At 41.1% G+C, this 24,852-nt stretch overlaps 1 protein-coding gene across 1 annotated transcript in view; it reads left to right on the top strand.

Moving 5' to 3' along the window:
- Window positions 1-970: 970 nt before the first annotated feature.
- pdzrn4 (PDZ domain containing ring finger 4) overlaps window positions 971-24,852 on the top strand; it is a 46,677-nt gene continuing 22,795 nt past the window's right edge. Inside the window, exon 1 of the mRNA XM_022222615.2 lies at window positions 971-1,411. Coding sequence (XP_022078307.1) covers window positions 1,343-1,411 — 69 coding nt within the window. The 5' untranslated portion in view covers window positions 971-1,342. The remainder of the gene's footprint in view (window positions 1,412-24,852) is intronic.

Below are 24,852 nucleotides of genomic sequence, written 5' to 3'. Positions count from 1 at the left end.
ATGCTATAGGTTATTAGAAACAACCACAAAATGATCATGCTTTTGTTGCTGCAAGCGGATATTACATTGTAACAGCAAACATTGCAGCAAAACTAATTAAACACAGCACGTTGTTAGCGTGGACATGTGCAGGATCAACATTTCGTGAGTCGCCAGATAAGATCGATAACATTTTGTCACATTGATGAAAGCATCTCTCAAACATATTTGCTGTTGTAAATCAGTGGCATATAACCATAATTTCCAGGAGACAGGTCTAATACCATCACCGCTCTTCTAATTGATCTTTGTGACATCTCTGACTCTTCCATCCTCTTCATCTCCTCCTCTTTCCATCCTCTGTCTTCCTTTCTCTCCCCCTCTTTCTGTCCCCATCACCCCCGTAGAGATGGGCCAGTTGGGCTGGAAGCTAATTTGAAGCCAATCAATACGAGTCTGTGTTTCTTCCTGTGTGTCAGCGCAGTCCGGTGCCCTTGTCTAACTGCCGGCATAGAGAGAGGGAGCATCTGTTTGGTGACTAACGCCCTCTGACTGTAAATCTATGGCGACTACTAAACACCACTCCTCCAAGCACTGTGCTAAGTGCAAAGGGCTATCTGATTGAATCCAAATGAGATTGATTTCCATGCCAAATCCAGTTGTTAAACGTGCACACTGACAAACAGCCCTCTCAGGAACTTGATGGAGTTCAGGGATGGCATCATGTTTGAGTGGATTTTTGTATTGAAACACATGGATATGGGGTGACTCTTGAGCATTCAAGCACCCCTCAGGAGCTGCATGTCCTTCACTTTGCTCGCACGCAACCACACTGATGCTCAGATATTGAATCTTCCCAAGATAAGACCAGTCCCCTCCCTCTTCATCCAGCCCCTTCCATCCAACAACCAATGAGGATGGTGTCTATTCATGAGCTGGAGTAGGAGCAGGCATGTGTTAGGCAGCCTGCCACAAGAGGAGGTGTGTCTCTATGAGGCAAACGTGTGTGCAGAAACAAGAGTGCGCTCACACTGAGAGAGGAGGTGGAGGGAAGAGAGTGTATGCAGGCATGCAAGTGAGAGTCAGGGTGGGAAAGGAGTGACAGGCAAAGAGGGTTTGACTCATCTAGTCACTGATATACACACCACACTGAAGGGTCCACAGTCTCCTGCTTAAACAGTGAAACACATGTGTGCTCAGAGCGATAGAGGGGGATCTGTGAGGATACTCGGATGAGAAAGAGGTGTGGGGGAGCCAAGGAAGAGGAGCCCGAGTGTGTTTCGCCCCGGGGGGAAGCTCACATACACGGCAGACAGCGCACACACTCCAGCGGGCTCTCGGCACTGTTTCCCTGACAACTAGAATGGGCTGCAATTTGTGCACCTTGCAGAAACGGGAGGAACACTACAAACTGCTGTATGAGATTGCACAGGTAAGAGAAACTTGGATGGTTTGGTTGAAACTTGGTGACAACAGTGGTGATGATCGTGGTGTGAAATGTGGCAGGGTTGAATTGGATTTTCCACCAAATGAAGGCAAAAGTGAGCAAGGTTGAGTTGGAAACGCAGGGAGAAATAGTAGCGAGAAATGAACAAAAAATGAGTTATTTCCAAGCAGCCAGGCAGAAAGCCAGAGTGTGTGAGTGACTGTGTGTTCGTGTCTCCATCAAAGTGAGTGCAGCTAGTTATTTCTCCTCAGTAGCAGGAGATGTGAGAACAAGTTCAGCTCTTCTTCTTCTTCTTCTTCCTGCGCTGGCTCCGGGGGAATTCATCACATCTCCTTTCGCCTGTGACTGTGCAGAGGCAATACAGTTCAAAGGACAACCGGCAAATGTGTTCTGCTGTTTTCCCTTTGTGTTGTTTGTCAGAAGTGGACTTCTCTAACTCAACATTTTTTTTTCTATCGCTGTTGTCATGTAAAAAATCCTCCTTGGCTGCTTTTTTTGGGCGTTTTTGAACAAAATATCTCATTTTCATTGATGTGTTCAGTGAGTTTGTTGACTTTTTTTCAATTTCAGGAAAAATAGAGCTGGAAAAAGACACAAATATGTATTAAATGTGTTACAACCACATATTCTTGTCTCCCAAAATGAGCAGTAAAATATGGTGAATGAATAACCTGTCATGTTGTATTGGGCTTGGTTGGATTGTGTTGATTAGATAGGAAGTGTCAGCAAGTGCAAATCTTGGTTAAGAACACACTGCCGAAAAACGTCACGTTTCTTCTGTCTGACTTTTTCTAGCAACTGTAACTCGTGTTTTTAACAGCACTTTAAATACAAGTATGCAGCTAGATGAACATGCAGTGAACAGTTACGTGGTTTTATAGAGCAGCAATATGGTTATGTATGGAGCTGGTTGTGGAAAAACACGTGGTTTGTTGTTGTTGAGTACAGTACATTCAAACAAGCCTGGATTCATTCATCATTCAGTAGCTTACACTGTTACAGACAGTGGAGAAACTGGATATGGCTTGATGATGCTGAGCAATACTGCTGGGTACAGGCTAGTTTAGAAATATATGGTTATCATGTAGTATCATCCAAAGGGTCGGATTATGTGTGTACATTTTTAAAACTCAGATTATGTTCAACAGTAAAGGCAGCAGGAGTGTTACTTGATGAAAATGATGTTTAACGGTAGCAAGGCAGCCAGTTGTGGTATTCGAGGCATTTAAAAATATTATCACTACCATAACCTTCAATCGCTGCGAGATGCCGTTTTTATGAACCTTATTCACAGTGCTGCAGTCTCGAGCTCATTATGCCCTCAGACTAAATGCCCCCATGCCTTAATGAGACGGTGGATGTCTGTATCGTCTGCCTGGGTGGATTGCAACAAAATTAGCCATGCCGATTAAAAGAAACTCAAGGAGGTGATTGCTCCAAAACAAACGCTCAAACAGTATGCAAACGCACTGGTAATTTAACACTGATTAGCTATTTTATAGATGCATAAAAAGGATGTGGCCAAGGAAATTATAATAATGTTATTGTTTAAAGAAATTGTTTTATATCTTAGGAAATATCCACTCACTTTCTTGCCAATAGTTAGGTGATACCACTCTCATGTCTATCTTGTAAAAATGGAGTTAGAGCTAATGGCTGCTTAGCTTAGCTTAGCATAGAGACTGTAAACAGGGAGTTGACAAGTCTCATCACTTGGCAGCCATCTTGTTCCTGCTTCTGATCAATTATTTCAGGCAAATCTGATCCAAAACTATAAAGTTTGGTAATTTTGCCCAAACTTCATATTTGTTTCCCCCCCACGGGATATTCAACTGTCATCTTTAGCAAACAGTAGTTAGTGGATTTAACTCCAGTTCTGTGAAGGAAAAAGAACAACACAGGGTTTGTTATGTTAGCCTATATGATGAATTTTACTCTCCAAGTTTAGCCAATCAGCACCGAGTTCCACGCAGCAACTTCTCACGATAAAATGGCTACGGAATGGGTTCTAAAAGGCCGTGCTTGCAGTCAGAACATGCACAAAGGTTTAGGTCATGCTAAAACAGCCTTCAAGTTTCTGCAGTGGTAAAGACCCCAATTTTCTTTTCTATACCACTGTTTTCGATTGGCAAATGTGTATTTCCCACCATTTTCGTCTGGTCAAATTACATTCACTCCATGGTAAATAAGGGCTACTTTTGCTTAGCATAAAAATTAGTTCCTTGGCTAAGTGGCTGCGGATTCCATATGCACATTAACCAGTTCATCTAACTCTCAGCAAGACAGCAAATAAATGTCACCCAGCATTTCCAACTTTATTTTTTAGCTCAAATTCTACAATTACAATGTGCATTAAACTGCAATTTTTGCATATGACACCAAAAAAAGAGCTGCAACAGATGTAGCATAAAGTACGGCGTTTGCATAGAGATTGGCTAGAACTAACACAAAAATTACCCTTATGGTTTCCTCCTACAGTATTTCCGCATCACACTGTAGGTGTCCTGGCAGCATGGCAGATGTCCAAGAATATTGTATGTGTGTGTGCATGTGTGTTACTGCTAAACACTGTGTGGTGTGTATGTGACAGTCGGCGGACACCTACAGTTCTCATTACCAGTGTGAAAGAAAGTGGAGAAAGGGAAACAAAAAGAGAGAAAGAGAAAGAAAGAGGGCTCACCAGGCAGTAAGTGTGTCAGTGTGTCCCAAAACTGGAGGCTGAGGGGATTCTGCAAATCCAGAGAGACTCCTCAACAATCCCACTGTCTCTTTTTCCTTTTATCATTCCAGACTGATTTCTCCTGCTTGCTTTTTCATACTTTCTCCTTCTCTGTAACCTTCATTAGTCTCCTCTCTCCCTCCGACTGTCTCCCTCTCAGCAATCTGTTTCTCCCCTCTCTCATTTTACTTTGGCACACGCACACAACACTACAGATTTTAAATGTGTTTCTGTTCTGTTTCACTTCCAACAGTGCCACACAATAGGATGCCACCTGCTCATTATACCAGTGAAAAAAAAACAAAGGATGCTGATAATGTAGCTAAAGCGGAGCTGGAACAGGTGCATAGTGTTAGTGGACTGGTGCTTAATGTGAACATTTGTCTACATGCTGTGGTGTTATGTCTATTTCTTCCTTGTGTTACGGGGCAGTGGGCCTTAACAATGTGATTTCTGGCTGGAAATGAAACATTTAACAGTGTGATTTAGTTGGAAGTGAAAGGGACTTGTCAATTCAAGACCTGTTGTTTTGACTGCCATCTTAATGAGATAGTTGAATGGGTTGAGGTAAAGGCTAACAAAAGTCTCCCCACTTGGCAGCCAACTTGGTAGCATTCCCAGGCAATTGCTTTGGGCTAATGAGACCAAGATCCTATCTAAATGAATAGAATAAGAGCAATAACCACATTTTTAGTAGCCACCAGGAATATATAGAGTCACCAGTCAAATCCGATGAAAAACACTTAAAAAGTCTGGTTAGTTTCTACAAAAATAAGGTTTTGTTTGGCTGTTCTAAAGCACACAGTTGGTCAGTGATACGTGTCATACAGCTGCCATCTTTGGAATGACAGGATTCACCCATAGATTCTGTTGAGGATTATCTGAGTGGAGAGTCTTTGAACTGTAGTTAAGATCCAAACAAGTTCAATTCTGTTGAAAGGCCTGACTTTCAAAATGGAAAAGTTTCTAATTAAATCATTCCAATGGCTGCAGTGATTATTGGATTTCATGCCAGCAAACAAGTTGGTGAACTATGACCATCTTTGCAGTGCTGACTTCTGAGAGATGTACATATTGGAGACTATGATTGGGTCTCAAATCATCAGATTTTTTTTGAAGAATTTCTGCTCAGCTATCTCTGATTTGAACATTTGTTATAACATAAAACACAGATATTTATAAAGATATCTGTAAAATTTTCAGTTTGATGTAGCCAATGATTTCCCATTGACCCACTTTTTCACTTTTTTGTGCATTGAAATTTGAGGTTTAAAGACAATATCTCAGGAACTATTAAAGACAATTCAGAACTCTGTTAGTGTAAGCTATCTAGTAATATTTTTATTTTTGTCATACAACTTGTAATATCTGTTCAATCAGCTATGAAAGTTCAACAAAAATGACAGGCTTTTTATTTTTGACATCAAGGATTTCATTTTTTAAAGTATTCGACATGTCTTGTTTTGTATTATTGTAAACATGCAACTACATGTGGTTCTGAAAATATCACTAGTTGGTTTCTGCATTATCACTGTTTCTGTTCATTTGTGCTCAGAGATGTTTCATTACTGTTTGATCTGTTTTATATATTTCAACTCAGCCATCAGAGACAATTTGATCTACTTGTTCAAGACAGTGTAACAGTGAAGATTGAAGGCTTTTGTCTTTATTAGTTTTTGAGATATCGGCAATCAAACACCACCACAAATTTCAATGTGTGAAAAATGTGAAGAAAATTTTAATTATGTTGGAGAAAAACTTAATATCTCAATCCAAAATTTGAAGTTTCAAGAAAGTTTCAAGAAATCAAAGATGGTTAACCAGAAGGCCCTTGATGATTTGATAGAATAACTTTTTACCTGATTAGTTGTGTTTTACCGCCTAGTTTCATTTAACCGAAAGATTAAAACCGCCAAATAAATGCATAGGCTATCAGAAAGCAATGGCTCAATTCTGCATATGTAAAATAAACTATGTGAACTTATTGTCCTATTATCAACCAAACTAATAAGCTTCCCAACAGAGATGAAGCCACACAAGTTGCAGTCATTTCTTTTATATGTTTGCTATACTGTGCTGTTTACTCCGGCTGGTATTGGTTTGTTTTCATCATGCTTCATTTCATTCATTAAATACTTTTTATGTGGGAAAGAAAAGTGCTGAGCTAAAAAGTCTATTAACTGCTTCCATATAGAGTGTTTGCAGTTTCCAGGCTTCCAACTAGCTCTGAGAGTTGTCACTCCAACATTAGGCTCCACAACCAAATATTCTGCAATGACACACAGATGAATTTTGATGTTCCACTTTCTACTGAAACTAGGCCTCTAGGGTGATTTTTCTTTTTAAAGAGGGTACATGTCTTTTGTGGATGAAAACAATGACAAAATGGATTGCAGCTATTTTGGAGACATGGTAATGGTTCCCCCATCCTAAAAACAGGCATGCAGTGTTTGGAACAGACCAATTCGGCAGCTTTCATTTTGAAAAAGTAACAGAGCATTTCAGAAGCCAATTCCAGTTTGCAGCCTGCAGGCTCGCCCCTCTGTCTGCTACACCACTGGCTATCTCTGTTCACACAGCTGCACCGCTCTGACAGGACTGCTGGCTGCATGACCCCAGCTGCCCAGCGGCCTCCGAGAGATTTATGACTCTCGTCAGACCATTTACATTCAACATTTCATTTGTGATTTTGTGTGTGTGTCTGTGCACACTCACACCGCAGGGCTCCATTTAGGCAGCAGCAAACACCGTTTCTGTGTATTTCGCTTGTGGCTTTGTTAAATTGTCCCACAGCCTCTGGCCTTTAGAGTCTCACACACAGGAGTCTCAGGACACATGTTTTATGCTTTTGGTTGGGTAGGTCTGCGCTATTGTACCAGACAATACTACACTGTACAACAACGCACGGTAGCTGTATTTTTCCAGGAGATACTACCTACCCTGCATGTAATATTTCCCCAACTAGCAAAGGGTGAGTGATTGGGAAGAACATCCAATTGTGCAGAACGAAATCCAAACTGAAGTTGGGGTTGTTGGGTGTAGATTGGTCAATTTGCCAATAGGTTTTGTCTGCAATCCTTAAAGTTTTCATTATATCAGATTCAGCTGATATTACTGATTATGTCTGACATTGTTTAGCAGAACACAACACAGTTTTCATCATTACTGCTGAGTCCAGAGTCCAGATTGTGTATTTAAGTACCATGGAGGCACAGGAGACAAGTACATACTCATGAACTGGATGCAGAAGTCGAAGACCGAGGCGTACTTTCATGCATATTCAGTCATTGTTTCATTATACTGTATTGGATAGCATCTTTAAAAAAATTTTAAACAGTATGACACCTTTCAAGTCACTGTTTCTTTGTCTGCAGGCACAGAAATTGTTGTTCTTGGGCTGTGTTTTCTGACAAAATACCTACTCGAGAAGTTTGTTGCCGTCAACGGTCGATACACATCATCAACCCTGTCCTCAAACAAGACAAGTCAAAATTGCACTACAAAGTATTTCCCTTCCTCAATATCGCTGCAAGGTAACAACAGAAAGTACAAGGTTTGGTTAAAACGTGGCAGCTGGTTATGGTGTGGTTTGGATGAGACTATTAACTATAACACTTGGCACATATTAGTAATAGACATATTATAGATATTGTAGACTGCTCATTTTCAGCCATACTACAGCATCTGACATTCAAAAGGCACTTATCAGTACTGTAGGCTGGTGCTATTATTTGCAGAAGCCAAGTCAATCAGGACTGAATATTTAAAGCTCGTGGAAGCAATATTTTGGGGGCAAAAGCCTATTAGGATATTGTAATTCAAGTGGTTTTTAGATGGAACTGGAATTCCTGGCTCATTTGTCAGCTTTAGAGAATATAGCTTGTGATGGAGGAGTTGGGGCAATGATATGTCTTTTCACCTAGACAAGCTACATTTACATATTCAACACAGATGCCTTTGAACAAGGTATATGGGTGGTATTTATAGATGAGAGTTGCATACCGTTTACTGCCTTGTTACTGGACAATCAGTAAATGCATGTTAGGTTTCTTTATATATATATATATATAGATATGGGTGTGTGAATTAGGTCAGTCTTGGGTGTGTCCTCCAGAGACAGATGCTGTGCCTCATGTCCAGCTTGTTAGACAGCATGGATGGGGCTAGACAGACACCCCTCCATCCCGCCGCCACCTATGGAGTCCAGCGAGCGCCACACAGAGCAGGGGAGGCTGTGGTCAGACCCACACAGCCGTCACCTCCATATGGCCAAAATCAGACCTCAACTATGACTTCATCCAGATCGGGACGTGAAACACACCGATGTTATCGCTTCACATCGGCCCGAGAGGTCGGGCCTTTATCAGCGCCAGTGAAGAAATGAGAAAATGCAGTTATCATGCAGCTGCAGCAAAAATAATTATGTGGTATTAGATTGAACATCCTGACACAGAAGTCTGGGATTTGGGGAAATATTGGATGGGTGATGAATGTCATCTTGTGCTCCCACCTTTGATTGTTTGGCCCTTAAAATATGCTACAGATGAACAGAGCTGCTCACTTATCAGGGAGACGCAACATCCACGCTTGTTTTGTTTCTGTCCGCCTCCGTCTCTGATGGGATTTTGAGCTTTGCAGAAAGTATTGGCTGGACTGACCTTTCCAGTTTTCTTCTTGCATTTTTCGGCCCAACTGCCTGTCTGTGCGGGTCGGCGAGTTTGACCTTTTCACCTGTGAGGGTAATTCCACTTGACAAGTCCCTCTTATGGTCTCACACATATCCACAGACACACACTGCTGCTGTGGGAGGTTTTGAATGGCAGATTTGTGGTGGATGTCAAAAAACTGAATTAGATTTTTGGTTTGCATTATCTGATGTCTGATTTATTACTTGCTTTAGCTATGAACACTATACACTTTTACTTAAAGTCATTAGAGGAGATTTAATTTCCTACGACTTTGAACGTAGCATGCGCATGCGCACATACAACCTCTCCCTCACCCCCCGCTAACCTCCCCCCTCTTAACATTTACGAAGAAACGCCCCCCTCCAGAAACTTGCGTAGCACTCGTGAAGTTGTCTTTTACGGCTGGGTCCCCCTGGACCTTTATCTGCCATTATGTAAAAAAGATGAGCAAAACAAGTCGCCAGCTAACTACGAAGCTATACCAAAGCAACACATACACAAAACACGTAAGTCCAAGGTGTACGTAATCTACGTAACTAGGCCTGAGCCGGAAGATTTTTGACTGACAGGAAAGGGAGCAAACCAAACGCCTCGGTCCGAGCGCGTTGATTGGCTGATGTTTTTCAGGTCCTGCCATGTCCACAGTTATTTTTTTTTATTTTTTATTCTTTGAGAGACCATACATAGAAGTCCACTAAAGGTCAGTATATTCATTTTATGTGAATCAGACAAATTAAACAAAAAAAAAACATCCTCCATAATGCCTTTAAGTTGGGTAATTTTTCCTTTCCCTTAAAAATGTTCATCTAGCGTTATGGAAATGAGCTCTGCTGCTAAACACAGATCATCTGGTGTCTTCCATCATGGTTATAGTTGCTCGTTGGAGCACAGCATGGTGATAATACCACATGATTTAGAGGTGCATATGGCCTTGTCACTGGCGCCGCGGGAAACTCGTCTTCTGGTTGAAGGCCAAAAAATGGAAGCAGAAAACGGGCGATTATTCAATGCCAACTCAACGGAGGAGACAGCATCTTTACATTGTGTGAGAAAAAAAGTGGAATTTCTGCAATGTAAAATTAGTTTTTGTGCATATATTGCTGCGCACAGCGATAGAAAGAGAGATGGTTTCGGCACATTTAATGTCATCTGTAGGTGTGTCTTCCTTTGTGTATCCGTCTGCCAGGCTGTGAGCAAACATATGTCCATCTATGTGTGCGTAGGTTGGTTGGGGAGGGTCACAAAGTCAGGGGAAGACAGGTCCGGTGAGGGTGGGGGGGCAGCGACAGTCGCCGTTTCGCTTCACCAGCCAACAATCTCCCCCTGTGTTGGCTCTGATAAGCCCAGGATGAAAGCCTTTTTCAGTGGGCAGAGTGACACTCCTCACCCCATTCTCCTGTAACTCCTCCAGCCAAGGCAAAGGACGCTCGCGTGATGCATGTACACAAACGACACAGCAACGTCAAGAGGCAGACATGCCTATTTGTTGTGTACATTCACACATGGAGATAATCACAGGGTCCGTCCATTCGTCAGCTTTACTGCGATTTCTCCCTTTTTATGACTGTGTAAAAATGTCATTCGAGCTCTTAGCACCTGACAAGAGGACTTATCAGTTGTTATCAGCCTCTTCCCTGATTACCATACTCGCCGATCAAGCCCAGCGGCCTGGACGAGGTGATACGAGGGAGAGAAAAAAAGGAAAGGAGAAGGGTGGGGTGGAGCCGGATGAGGTGAACTGGAAGAAGCTGTGTCAAACAATGAGGAGATGGTACAGTGAGGGAAGTCATGTGCCATCAATAAGTCCTTTAAATCCCCCCCATTCTCCTGATTTCTCCCTCCTTAACCTCTCCAAAACACAAAGTGACGCCCTCCACCTCCTCCTCATGCTTCTCCCATCACTTATCAGTCACCAGACACCGTTTTTAGTCCGTTCCATTTCACTGCCCCTGTCTGTCTTTTCCCCTGTTTGTCACTGTCTGACTCATTAATACACTTTGGCGTAACCCCACCTTCTTCAGAGGTGCCGCAAATTGTCTCCAGGAAGACCCTGGAAAGGAAAAGATAGCGGCGGAAGGCACAGAAACCGCCTGTCATTCATGTGTGGCAGGGAGAGCCAATAATTTTGTCTAGTCTCACTGTGTGTGCTGTCAGCCGCTGACTGTTATACGGCTTGAAGTCAACCTTGTGCCAGAATAACCTAATAATACACCTTATGGCCACATGCTGCAGGCTATGTTTTGTCAGGTTAGACAGATGTTACAGCAAACCATCTGGAGCTGTTATGGATACATTGCAGGTATTTGCTGCTACATGCTGCTAGAAAAATGCACACATATACATGAAATATGCACAAAAATCCCCAGATATTTCACCGTTGCAGGGGGAAAAACGCTAAAGCGCAACTTCTGAGACATAAAAAACCTCCAACACCCATCGCATTAGCATAAAATTTCTCCCAGTCAGATCTTTGGATGATTTTTCTGGCAGCGAAGGTGCAATTCTCATCTGAGACCAAATGTCAGTTATACTATAAAAGGCAAAAACCTTCACTGTTTTTCTTCTCTTTATTCTCTTTGCCAAAAAATTCTCCATCACGCATAAGCATCTGGGGAGGCAGACAGACAGAAACAGTGGCTCTGAGTTGTTTCCAGCTGGTTGCTTGTAAAATGTTTTTCTTTGACAGTCACCGGGACACCTGTTCTACAGTGTTTTCGTCAGAGCAGGATAATTCGGTCTGCAGTTTGTGTTGTGCGGCAGTTTAGCTACGTGCTCAAAAATGCAAATGGACTGTTGTTGTGCCACTGTCAAGTGTGTTGTGAACCCACGGGGTGTATCTTGGGTCCAGGTGGTCTGAGGGGAGATTAAGTTACAGCAGGGAGCTGGTGTTGAATTCCCACTTAACCAACTTGGGTTTAGAAGTCATTAGGCCCACTCTGAGCCTGGCATCGAGTCCAGTTACAGATAGAATAACACTAAACCATCTGCATAGTAGGGGGGGTGATTACATTTAGCGCGGGGTGTAACCATAAGCCTTATGCCGACATGAGAAATGCCCTCAGGATGCAGGGGGGGCTGAGGCACGGTTGTTTTTTGTTGTTGTGTGTTTGTGGAAACGCATTGTGTGGTGCAGCTTTATTAGAGCTTTTTAGATTTATGTCGCCATTAGGGTTGGGGTGCGTAGGCCATTTTCCACATAAAATGCATAATAAGTGTATATGTAGAAATGTTTAGGCAGAAATCTTCCAAATATATTCATGGTATAAGAAAACCAAATGAGTAGTCCGACACTGTTTCATATTTCTGCCCAACTGAATGAATTTCTGCTGGAATGTGCAATTAAAGGATCAGTGTGTAGAATTTAGTGGGTTCTATAAGAGATGGAATGCCACCTGTAACTATGAATTATTGTGTTTTACCTAGCTTATAACAAGTTTTTAATACAGTTAGAATCCTCTACCACAGCGTTCACCATATTGCATTGAGATAGTTCTACAGATAAACCAAACACTGCGTCAAAAGAAGGCCTGTAACGTTTTTTTCCACCGTAGTTTCTGCTGGAAAGGGTGTGGTAAAGATGGGGCTTTCAGTTGGTAGTCCCTCCTTGATGCCATTAAATCCCACACACTGGTTTTTTAAGGCTTCCAAACCTAACAAAAAACACATCTTTATCATTGCAACAACAAAACAACCAATGTGAGTGTTTGGAAGAAGATTACTTGCAAGTGCCTTCCGAAAACATGGCAAATACCCATAATAAAAATGACTCATGTGAATGTTTTCATATCCACGAACACGATGGTTAAAGTTTGGCAAGACCAAGGACACCAAAACTATTTTTTAAGGTTTTTGAAGTCTTGTGGTTTGATTTAAAAAATGCAGTCAAGGTCTTTTTACTTATCCACAGAACTTTCACCTTTGAGATCAATAAATATTCAAGCTTTCCAATACTCTAGGCCCAATTGAGCTGCCTGTTTATCTTTTCCGTGTTGTGAAATACCGCAATTTTGTCTGGCATCTTGCACAAAGTGTCTTTCGGCATCAATATACACAGCCGGTGGACATACGGGAGTTTTATCCAGGAGACTGAGGATCGTGACCCATGTCGGATCAGTATTTTGTCTTGAATTCCATTGTATTTTGTGACTTAAGGTTACTTTACACTTTGTTTTTGGTTAAATTTAGGCACCAAAACTGGTTAAACTTGGTTAAGTTAAGGGAAAGATCATGATACGGGTTAAAATGGACTTGGTCATAACATTAAGCACGTTACAAGACTTTCAAGCTTCTCATTGCCTGAAGATGAGCAAAAGGGACGACATCAGCAGTGAACATATGGCTCTAATGATGTTTATTTCGGACATTCACACATTTTTATAGCTCTATTACACCGCCCAAAAATGACACTAGACAATACCCAATGCATTTAAATCTGATTCCTACTGTGACTAGCTGGGAGTGAGACCAGCTGAGACTAATTCTTGACCTTAATCCGGTCAAAAAAGTCTTTTAAAGAGGTTTTCTAAAGACAGAATAAACAGAAGCGCTACTAGATGAAAGAAAGAATCTAGTATTAAAAAAAGAGCTTGGTTCTAGATAAAAAAAAAACAGGGTTAACTCTCAGGAGGAAGGAGGATTGTTGACCCAACCATCCACCCCAAGAGGCTTTGCAGAGCTTAAAACAATGTCACAGTACTTCTGTATCTGATATACAGAAGCCACATTTTCAAGCCAAATCATTTTAGGAGTGACAAGCGTTGCAGTTTTTCTTGTGAGGAGCGATAAACAACAAGGAAAACCAGATTTTCTTCTCAAAATATGGCCACTAAATCAGTCTTATCTTCCTGAGTGCACACATTCCTAGTCAGTCATTATCATTACAAAATGCTTCACAGCTTTGTTACGTGGAAATTCGCACAAATTAGTCATGTGACCCATTTAGAGAAACAATGGTCCGAGTCAGTCTGTGACACAATCTGAAATTTAGCGCAGCACCACCGCTAATTATCACCAGACTTCTAACATGTTGGGTCCAGAGGTGATTCACACGCTCATACTCCAGACTTTTGCTCAGCTGCCTGAAACAGTGAACACAGTTAAAGTCTTGATTGAGGTGGGTCGAATGAGGGTTAAATTGCACCACAGTGTGTCTCTCACTTAACTAAGCAGCCGTGCTTTTTGGATGGAAGCATTTTTCATCGCGGGGAGAGCTCTCCTCTCCACCGCTCACAGCTACTGGAGTGTGAAGTCGTTTTTCTTCCCCACCAAAGGGCGGACTGAGGAAGCTTCACGTTATGAATAATGCTAATGTGCTAGGTGCTTCCACTGAGCATAAACATGCATCACTTTAAAATCAAAAAAGTTTGGTGGGAGGAGGGAAATGTTACACTCTAGGCTTCTTTTAAAGGGAAAAAAAATCACTTAATTTTATGCAAAAAAGCAGCACATAAATCTTTTATTTTCCTGCTCCCCAGTAAAATGTTTTCACTTCCCAAGCTTTAGCATTTTTGTTAATTATGCCCCCTGCATCCAGAACTGGCTGTTTTTGCCTTCAACCAAATATGTGAAGATCCACAGATAGACTGCATTCAGTGATGATGTTCCCCTTCTGAACATTGCACTTTCAATTTTCACATGAATATTAATAAACTATACTACAAATTTATTTTGGATCCTGCATCATATATTTTTGCCTCTGTGGAATGAAGTAGAATCTACATGTAGTTTGGGATTATAAAAACAAATGATGAACTTGGGTGTATTTTTCTATTTCTGCTCGCTTCAGTGCTTCAAGCAACAAGAGAATATGCTAATATCCTACTGATGCATTCAGTCAGCATTTATTCAGCCTCAGTCAACCTTTGATTTCTGTTTCTTTTCTTTGGTATTTGTGCGTGGTGTCACTTTCATGACACTGGTGAACCGCTAATAGTGTGTCTGTCCAGTTAAGCTGTAGCACCGCGGCAGCTCAGACCCAGAACAATGAAAACGAGGTCAACAGAATGGGATCTTAAAGGCACCGTTGCCAGATCTAAGCAATTCAGCATTAATCTCTAGGCGAAATCAAACAAAAATTAACAAGGTTTCTACTCACAAAAGAACCCACTTTTAGTGAAGAAAAAAGTTTCATTATTGAAATGCCTCAGGCTACAACAAAATAGGAATTAGTATTCTATTGCTAAATCACATTTGATTATAACCCACAAACCATCAGTTCTCACCAACAACAGAACAAATTAGAATAAGTCTTTTGTCCTGGTTTCGGAATAATTCCTTAAATATTAGTGTAGAACTACTCATATAAATGTCATATTTCTACAGGCATATTACACATTTTGTTACTTAATGCCATGAAAAATACCATCACTCCCAAACCGTAAACTGTTTAGTGTTACTAGAAAAAGGTAATCAAATTAGAAAATGTCCTTTGTCCTAGTTTCTGATTAATGCCATAAATATTAGACTAGAAAAACCAATACAATATATATATATATCCTCTGGCCTCTTTGCACATTTTTTCGTCCAAACATAGATTTTTCAAGAGTTAAACAGATTTATTACATATTTTGTTGTTATGAATGCCATAAAAAGACCAAAACCAATCATCTCTTTGTCAATCCCTGCCTCTGTCTGTGGCACTAATCTCAGAAGGTGCCCTGGTTCTAATTAAGGCATTAAAAGAAAAAGAGGTACAATAATCAAATTGTTGTTTTTTTAAAAAAAAGCTAAACTACTACTGACAAAGGAGTAAATGCTGCTTTTGTTAGGGCCTATTTTCAGCTGCGGATTATTACATATTTGACAATCTAGTGAATATTACCAGCAACAAGACTCTGTGTGGGCTTACAATCAACTTCAGTGCCCACATCCATAATAATGAAGGAACACATGACCCAGTATGGCTCACTGATGTGTTATTAATAGTTTTTGGATGGCAGCAGAGAAACAAACTACGTCAAGGTCAGTATTTGCTAAACAGACCAACTAATCAAGATTTATCGACTGTAAGACAAATACAGACCAAGCTTCATACAAATTACAAGAATAATTCACATGCTTGGATGGAGAATGTGTATTCCTCATATAGAAAAGTAACACATAACCTCTTTGTGAACTCAGGCGTCTGGATGAATTATGTGTGTCTAATCGGTGACCCCCGAGAGCCTAATTCAAACTCATTGCTAGTATGTGTCGAGGGGCTGGAGGAAGGGGCCACTCCATTGTTAAGCCCGGCTCACTGGCTGAACACGGTCTCACGGGGATTCGTGAAACTGTTACGTAAATTTTTTGTTTCTTTTTCGTGCGCACCAACACGATTTCGTCATGTTTTTCGTGCCGCTCACCACGAAATGTTTTTCGTGTTGCTCACAACGAAACCCGCTGTGGTAATCACAGCTGAAAGTGGTTTATACCAGCGGATTCATGACGATCTAAGCTGTCCATCGGCGTATACTGCTTGTGTGATCGCGTTTGCGGCCGCCGGCCGCCGGACATTCTTGAAATTCCTATGCAAATTGGGGAAAAAAAAAAAAAAAAAAAAAAAAAAAAAAAAGGTAAGTGTACCACCGGGTTATGGTTATGGTTAGGGTTATGGTTAGGGACGATGTCATGCAAAATATAGCGTTGGATTCGCCATGGTTTTACATTAAAAATATAATACACACATTCGTTTGAAATACGTTCTGGGTGGCACGAAAAGTCCGCCGTTTAAAATACATTGGTGCGCATTTCGTGGTGAGCGGCACGAAAAACATGACGAAATCGTGTTGGTGCGCACGAAACCGAAACTAAAACTTACGTGACAGTTTCACGAATCCTCGTGAGATCGGGCTGTGTTGTTTTAATGGCAGATGAGAGATTAATGGCGATCTAATGACTGTGGGGAGGACACAGTGCAACAATAGAGTCCTGCTTCAGCACAGGCCGAGTACATTAGTCAGTCAAGACAACTATCTGCCTGGATGCACACACACACACACACACACACGTACACAAGCATGCATGCGTAAAAATGTACACAAAAAGCATCCAGACGTGAGTGAAAATGAGAGCGGCGTGTATTGATTTGCCAGTAAAAGAAGTTTTACAGTCATCCAGCGTGAGCGCGCCCCCGTCTCATCGTGAGCAAAAACAAACTGAGCTAATTCTCAACCCGCCAACCCCCCGACGTGACAAAAGGAGGCTAATTTATGCATTGGCGACATGATGCGCGAGGAATAAGAGCGTGGCAGTGGGGCTGGATGCTCGCTCTTGGATCGCGGTAATTGTGATTTGGTTGCTAGGATGTTGAGGGTAATGAATGTCTTGTTGATGCAGTTTGTCATAACCCATGCCATCGGTGGCTGCTTGAGGACACAGAGCCTATTAGTTAAACACAGACACATTGGCCCTGCCATGATGTATGAGCTCACCAGGCAGAAGGCATTACTCACTCTACGAGAGAAAATGAAGAAAACTACAGTACATGTCGAATATGACTGTGGATTAAACCAGGCAGACTGTTGCAAACCTCTTGACTTTTGCCGTCAGGTTTTTCAGTCTCCAGCTGCAAAAGGAGGTTTTTAATTGGACTTTGCACAGTTTGGATTATCTCACCGATAACATGGGTGGAAGTTGTTTTGTTCCCTTGAAAGTATCACCTGCACATACACTGTTGTATGAATAAAAGAAAATACCCACATTGTAATTCCAAAAAAGTCCAATACAAGACAAATCATGTTTCATTCCAATGCTGCACCGGTGGGAAGGATCTGTATTCATGAAACCTAATTGAAAGGAAGCCCGCCTTGCATACAAAAGTGGTACAAAGAGCAGGAAATGAGATGGTTCTTAATGCATTCGCTGACAGATGATAACCTTTGATTTCCCCCCACTTACATCAGAAATGGCTGCTTGGAATGACAGTCACATGTCAACAGTCTCTGATGTTGGTGTGCGTGTCTCTGCTGCTGGTGTTGTTATGCCGGAGTAGGAAAAGATAGACATGTGAAGAGCGAGAGAGGAGAAAACCCCCTGAGACACAAATAACAGGCAGAAACAGAGGGATGTGCAGTTTCTGTTTATAGACTGCTTTGGCAACATGGATGTTTTTCTGCGAAGTAAATCAAACTGAAATGGTCTGACTTACAGTGACAATAAAAGGGGAAAAACACCTCAACAACTAGACAAAGAAAAGCATCCCACAGAGGAGAACGTGAGAAATGAAAGTACTAATAAGAACAGATCAGATGTTCATGAGTCATTATAAAGGAAATGGAGACACACACATGCTGCCATGAAAGATTAACATTAAGCCGGTGTTGTGTTTGCAACCACTCAACAAGAAAAAAAAAGTTGGAATACGATACATACATCACGACGTGTTCAGTGCAATAAACAAGTGCTCTTTTATGGTGTGATGTGAAAAATGACCCAAAATGACCGACTAGCAGTTATTGCATAAATGTTTTTCTGACCTTTTTACTGCACTTGCATCTTCAGTTGTCTGTTTGTCAGTATCTTTGACTGTATATAAAGATGGAATAACCTTTCGTGATGTTACTCATAGGTGTCCTCAATCTAGATTGAGCAAAAAGGTAGCACATTAGAGGAGCTGAGGTGGGCCATGTAAACATTTCTGGGTCATGGATTGTCCTGTGACTGCATCCACCAGTCAATCAAAGCAGCCTTAATAAAGCATGACTATAAGCCTCAATGTAATTTATAAAAATTCACCTCCTGTACAGTTGTCATGAACAAGGAAATTCGTGATAGAGACCAAAACCATTTTTGTGCCAGATTCTAAACATCGTCATTTCTGTTGTAAAGTTGAGCATTTTAACATGGGGATCTATGGACATTGGCTCGTTTTTGAAGTTAGCCTCAAGTGGCCATTTGCGGAACTGCAGGTTTTGGCACTTTGACTTAGTTTTTCAGTGCTAGACGTTATCGCTTGGTGTCTGCACTACAGAACCGCCAAAATGTAGACTTGTCAGAATGTTGCTGATCTCGTTTAAGTTTGGAAACTCTGGGGTTGCATTTTAGTGTGAAGAGTTTGGGAAATTATGACACATTTGCATGCACATTCACTTCCTAATTGAGTGTTTTGTGTCGCGACGTCGAAGACTTGCTTTTGAAGCCAGCCTTGAGTAGCAATTCAAAGAAGAGCGGGTTTTCTACATTCTACACCTCAGTCCCTTCATTTTTCAGCTCTAGTGGTTACTGCATGGTCAGTACTCGAGTGCTTTTAAGTGACAGCCTTCAAGTTCATGATTCTGTTGTCTTTGTCAACGGGAAAAACAAGCAATTCTTGCTGTTCTCAATTTATAAATCAAAGGACATTTTCCTCCTTTGAAAGTGCACTGAAACTGGTTTGAAAGACATATACCAGACAACACCAAACAGTTCCTTTTATAGTTTGGCCAACTTACAAAATATATAATACAACAGTACTTAGAAGTTTTAAACACCCAAATGCTTGCAGATTATCTGAAAATTCAGGGAAATCTAAGAAATAATGTTTTGTTTCAGTCCTACATACAGAGGCAACACTGTATGCTCAGCTAAGGGCCTGTAAAGTCGATGTTGTTGAAGGACACTTTAGCAGTGCACATGCTTCATGACAATGGGCTTAAATGCAGGATAACCAGTTGAAGGACGATACAGCAGCGTGTTACTTGGAGCGAGTATCATTGAGCTTGGACATGTGGGAAACACTGACTTGTGTTGCTGCTGCGAGACCATTTAAATCCTGCTACTCTTTACCTCAAAGTTTGTCCATTTTTATCTTGCCTGCTCCCTCTGAAGGTGAGATCTAACAGCTCGAACCAGGCAGCAGTGTGAAGAGCGATACCAAGAGGAAGTACAGTCTAATCTACTGCTAACAGCCACTGTGTGATGAGGAAGGGATTGACCTGGCGGGCTGCTTAACATCCGTCCCGACAGCAGCTATTTAATCCATGTTTCATGTTGTCATCCCATCTTCCTCATGCAGAACTAATTGGTTGTTTTCTCCTGTTGTGCCGGAGCCAATGTCTGTAAAAAAAAAAAAACGAAAAAAAACTGAAGGACACTCATAACAACTTGTGCACACACTCGCAGGCATGGACATAGATGCAATCATGGAGGCAGATGAGCACAGGGGGGAAGAGCTGAACTCAATTCGAGTAGTAAGGGTTCTAATAAGAGCACTGAGTGAAATCTCCTTGAACCCGTTGCCATAGCTTATCATGCGCTTATGCATATACCCCAAAACACCAACACGAATGCCCCCCACCTTCCTCGCTCTCTCCCCGTCTGATTTGCATTTTGGTTAACACTGTAATTGCCTCTCATTAAATACCTTGTCACTTTGATTAATTGGTGCGATACCGAAATGTAAAACAGCAGAGCGTTACAATGCATAGAGAGCAGTTGGTGATTGGGAAAGACGAGCGAGCCCGGCGAAAAAATGCAAAACAGAGGTGAAAATGTCTCTCGTGCACTTAAAAATAAACAAAGTAAATAAAGTTGAGTCAGGCTTTTTTACGACCCTGAAGCAAATCTCTCAAAATGTGAAGAAAATACCGCAGTTGGGAGGATGATTTGCAGTTACTGAAGGTCAGGACTTCGCAGTTTTCTAGTTTTTAAAGTCTAGACAGCTGGTTTCAAATGGATTTAATGGTGAGGATTGATGTACTTTAGCCAAAGACCTTTTGTCTCAGGTTTTTCTGACTGAAATAGGGCAGTGGCCTAGATGCTGTACGACTGAATTGTTCCTGGTTTGAATCCTCGATCAGTGCAACAATGCATGTGTCTTCCTCTATGAAATTGTCTCTAAGCACACAAAGGTGCCCTTGAGCTCATCTTCAGCTGCTCCTGTGAAGGTGATCACAGGGCAACACAAAAAGCCCTAAATCTTCTGTCTAAATATAGTTTTAAAATGAATCATATCATATCATAACAACAGTCATCTGCTCCAGAAAGTCATCACGCTCAGCCTAAAATTACCTATAATTGTAGAGAATTATATATTTTAGCCCTTCCCAGACACATCTTACATAAAGCTGTGGGAGACTCTTTCTCCTTTGAAATGGCAGGTGCTGTAATTGTGTAGTGTGTGAGAGATAAAAGAAAAGTTAGTTTGCACTTTCTAACTTCAGAGCACTTAGAATTTAACATTTTTAAGGAAAATAAACCTCAACAATGACTTTCTGCCACAGTAATGCACCTATAGTTTTAAAAACTATGTAATCCACTTATTTCAGAAAAGAAACTTACCGGTAAGTGCTTTTTAATATAGAAAAAGTCCGTGTGGGCCATAGTCAAGGGTTCAAGGTAGCAGTTGGAGATGCCACTGTTGCGCTCATCAGTTTTGACTCCAGCCACTCTAATACACACAATGCGATGTTTACAGCTAGCATCCTCCACTGACTCTCAATAAAGTTTAATGAACCCTCAGTGATGGCACCCATAGGTTTTCTGAAGAACAGTTTTGAAACTCTGTTTTCTGGATTGTGCACCATCCTGCAAACATGCTGATTTCTGCTGTAAATTTGGGCTTTTAAACATGGCGGTCTTTTGGGACTGACTATCTTTTGGAGTCAGCCAAAAGAGAGAAATTACAGGTTTTGAAACTTTGGCTTAGTTTTTCAGTGTCAGAGGTTGTTGCCTGGTTTCCATACTACATCTAAACTGAAGACTTGTGGAAATGTTGCAGACATCATTTCAGTTTGGAAACCCCGGAGTTGTATTTTAGTCTGAAGATTTTTGGGGATTATGATTCAGACGCCAGCGATCGCTTCCTAATTGGATCTTATCATGTGTCCTTCCCTGATTGGTCATGCCCTCTCTCCACTACCCTTTTCCAGAAAGACAGCAAAGACAAAAGCCAGTCTTAGTTGCTTCACACACATGCATCTTCCTAAGTATCTGTCTACAGTCTCATGAGTTTTTGAAGATGATGAAATCTGTTACTGTGGGCCTAGCAGATTCTTGCATATTCACAGACACAGTAGTTTTCTATTCACACTCTCCCGTAAAGCTTTGACTGAAGAAGAACAGGAAACAGTTGCAAAGTCTCTCGCATCTCTGCTGCTGAAGCTTGTAACTGCATCAGAGGGATCATAGACGTCTTGGTGGCCTCCCTCAGACTCATAAATGTCTTGGTGGCCTCCATTCACCGTCTTTTTTCTCATGTTCTCACAGTTTTTAGGACGCCTGCTCTAAACAAAATTACACCATAGTACATCCATTTCTTAACAATGGATTTAGCTATGCTCAAAATGATATTAAGTGGCTAACTTTTCAAGAACCTTCATCACAGAGATGCACAAGTGTCTTTATACTGCAATCACTTAAGATACATTCACTGCACTCAGACGATCTCCATTTCACTAATTGTATGAATTCTAGCACCTATTGGCTGCAACTGTGTTGAATGAAGTGACGCTTTTTAGGCTTTTTACGTTTAATATTTTTAATCAGTTCACATTACTTTGTAGAAATTTGTTTTCACTTTGACATGAAAAGCCAAATTAAATTGATGATGATTCACGTTGGAAAGCAATAAAAATGGAAAACATCCGAGGGAGGGGTGAATACTTTTCATAGCTACTGCAATATCAACCTTTTATCTGGCAATAAACACGACAAAATGATCATCAAAAAACAGTTGTAAACAAAGAATGTAATAAAAGGTTTATTTCACCCCCCTCCCTCTTTTGTTTTGCTCGTTTTCCCTGGTTGCTTGTCACACATGCATCAATGGCGTCGCGTTATTCTCATCTCGCATGCGGTGTGATTCAGTTGACCGAGCATGTAGCCCACCAGTTGCACAGCCTGCCACTCAAATGCAGAAAACCGCGCTCTTCTTTGTCTCAGCTGCACTGGATGATATTGCATGTCAAAGACTTTTATTATTGAAATGAGACATTTATGACAGCGGGCCCTCCTGAATCATCTCGACACAGCAAAAGGGGGAAGAGAAATGAGATTTGGCAGATTACTGGGGCACTCCACCTGCGCTTCCTCACTCATCACAATACGCCAGTTCCTATGAATGTAAAAGCAGTCATGGCGCACTGAGCTAAAGTTCACAAAAATCATGATCTGGGGGATTGTGGTTAGAAAGAAAACGCGATGGTGTTGAGCGCTGCGTCTCAGGGGCAGATGAGGTCAGAGCTGAATGGATATGAGGTCCCTCCTGGGCAGCATATTGTTTCCATTGTGAGCCTATTCAGTGCAAGATGCCGCCATTATTCAGTCAAACATGGTTAATGCAAACAGTGTAGTGGTGTTTTAAGCCTGTCTGGAGCTGATGTAATGCCTCAACCATGTGTGTAAGTGTTCTGTTGTGTGTTTGCTTCCATTTGTTCGCATTGACACCGTATCTGTCAGATTTAGCAGTGAGGTTGAGTGGTTTCCATCCCGCTCTTATCTCTGCGCAACAAACACACCTACTCACAAGCAACAGCCACACATAGGCACACATGAAGCACACATACAAACAAACACTTATTCTTATCTATGGGCTTTTCTTATCGCTCCTGTTTGTATTCAAAAGTGGAAACGACATTTAGCCATCCTAGGGGCGAACAGATAAAATCCTGTGACACATTAAAAGGTTGGCACGAGCCGTTAACTGAACACAATGGAAGCTTCAGGTCAGGCACTGGCTGGCTTTTAATGGGCAATGATTTGTTTTATCATGTGAAAAATAAGTAAATATGAAAAAATATTAAATTCAAAACAGAGCTTAAAACACTGATACAGCCATGTGGCTCCAAACACGAGCAACAACAGTTTGCTTTACCTAGCGACAAATTTAACAACATTCTTGATGAGAAGAAATCTATTTTTATTACTATTTTGTGTTAATGCACCAGTTTATTGTCACACATATATTAAGCGGTAGCCAAATATGAAGGTTAAGTTGGGATTTGTGAGGCAGGGAAGTTTTTAAAAAGTATTCTGTGCTCACAGAGCAGACTACAGACAACAAAACCACTATTCTTTCAGTATAAAGGAGTGAAAACTACACACACTATGTTCTGTAGATTTGGACAGTCCACAGTGACAATATGGTGTTTCGGGAAAAAGATGCAGCAACAGAATTTTCCAAAGGACATCTTTTAAATTAAAAAACTAAATTCTATGCATCTCCATTGTATCGGTGACATCGAAGAGTCAGATATCCAAATTTAGATCTATCTTCATGGCCCAATACTATCAGATAGAAGTCAAAGTGTTCTTGTTTAGTTTATTGTGAGTTTTCTGTAAGTTGGAAGTTTAATAAAAGGGGTTTTAATGATTAAATGGATTGTCTGTCATCGCCATTACTGCAAATAGTGCTTTATTTGACCAACAATCTGCAGACTCCCTATAGTAGTCCACTTAATATGTCACCAGAAATCTAGTGATTCTCCAGAGGAAACCATTTCTAGACTATTGCTTAAAATATCATTCTATGGAGAGCTGTGATGCTGTTACATTCATCCTGACTGCAAGCGTTTTGTTCCCAAAAACATCACCTTAGAAACAGTTGTTTGCAGGAATTGTACATTACCGGTCCTGTCACATTTGTAAATTGCACAAAGCTGATCTTTCAGATTGGAGACAGTATCTATTGTGCTTCTATGTGATGCTAGCATTGTTTTATAAATTCTAATAAGAGAAAGTGACCTTCTGCATTTGTTTGTTCAGTGCAAGTGGTGTCTTAAAGTAGATTTTAAGAGACACTGTGATACTGAAATATGATGGCAGGGTGCAGGGTCAAGAGTTGGCTCTGACCCTCACGTGTTAAGTTCATGCTAAACTAGTTTTCTTCAAGGGTAACTAGCTGTACCTTTATTAGATCTTAAGATGCAACAATTTCTTTTATAATCATAAAAAGCATACAAAATTTCAAAGAGAAGTAATGAACATACAAAGTGAGAGCAAATGGCATTTTCGCTAAAGGTCACAGATCGATGATGGATACACACTGCACTCATAAAGCGCACAAAGTAGAAACACACACACACAAGCTACAGTATGTTCATTCCTCTAGAAGTGCATCACCA

This window comes from Acanthochromis polyacanthus, chromosome 1 (assembly GCF_021347895.1).
Source record: "Acanthochromis polyacanthus isolate Apoly-LR-REF ecotype Palm Island chromosome 1, KAUST_Apoly_ChrSc, whole genome shotgun sequence".
Lineage (NCBI taxonomy): Eukaryota > Metazoa > Chordata > Actinopteri > Pomacentridae > Acanthochromis > Acanthochromis polyacanthus.
The sequence above is the reverse complement of the archived record's forward strand: the minus strand, read 5'-3'. Positions and strand labels throughout refer to the sequence as shown.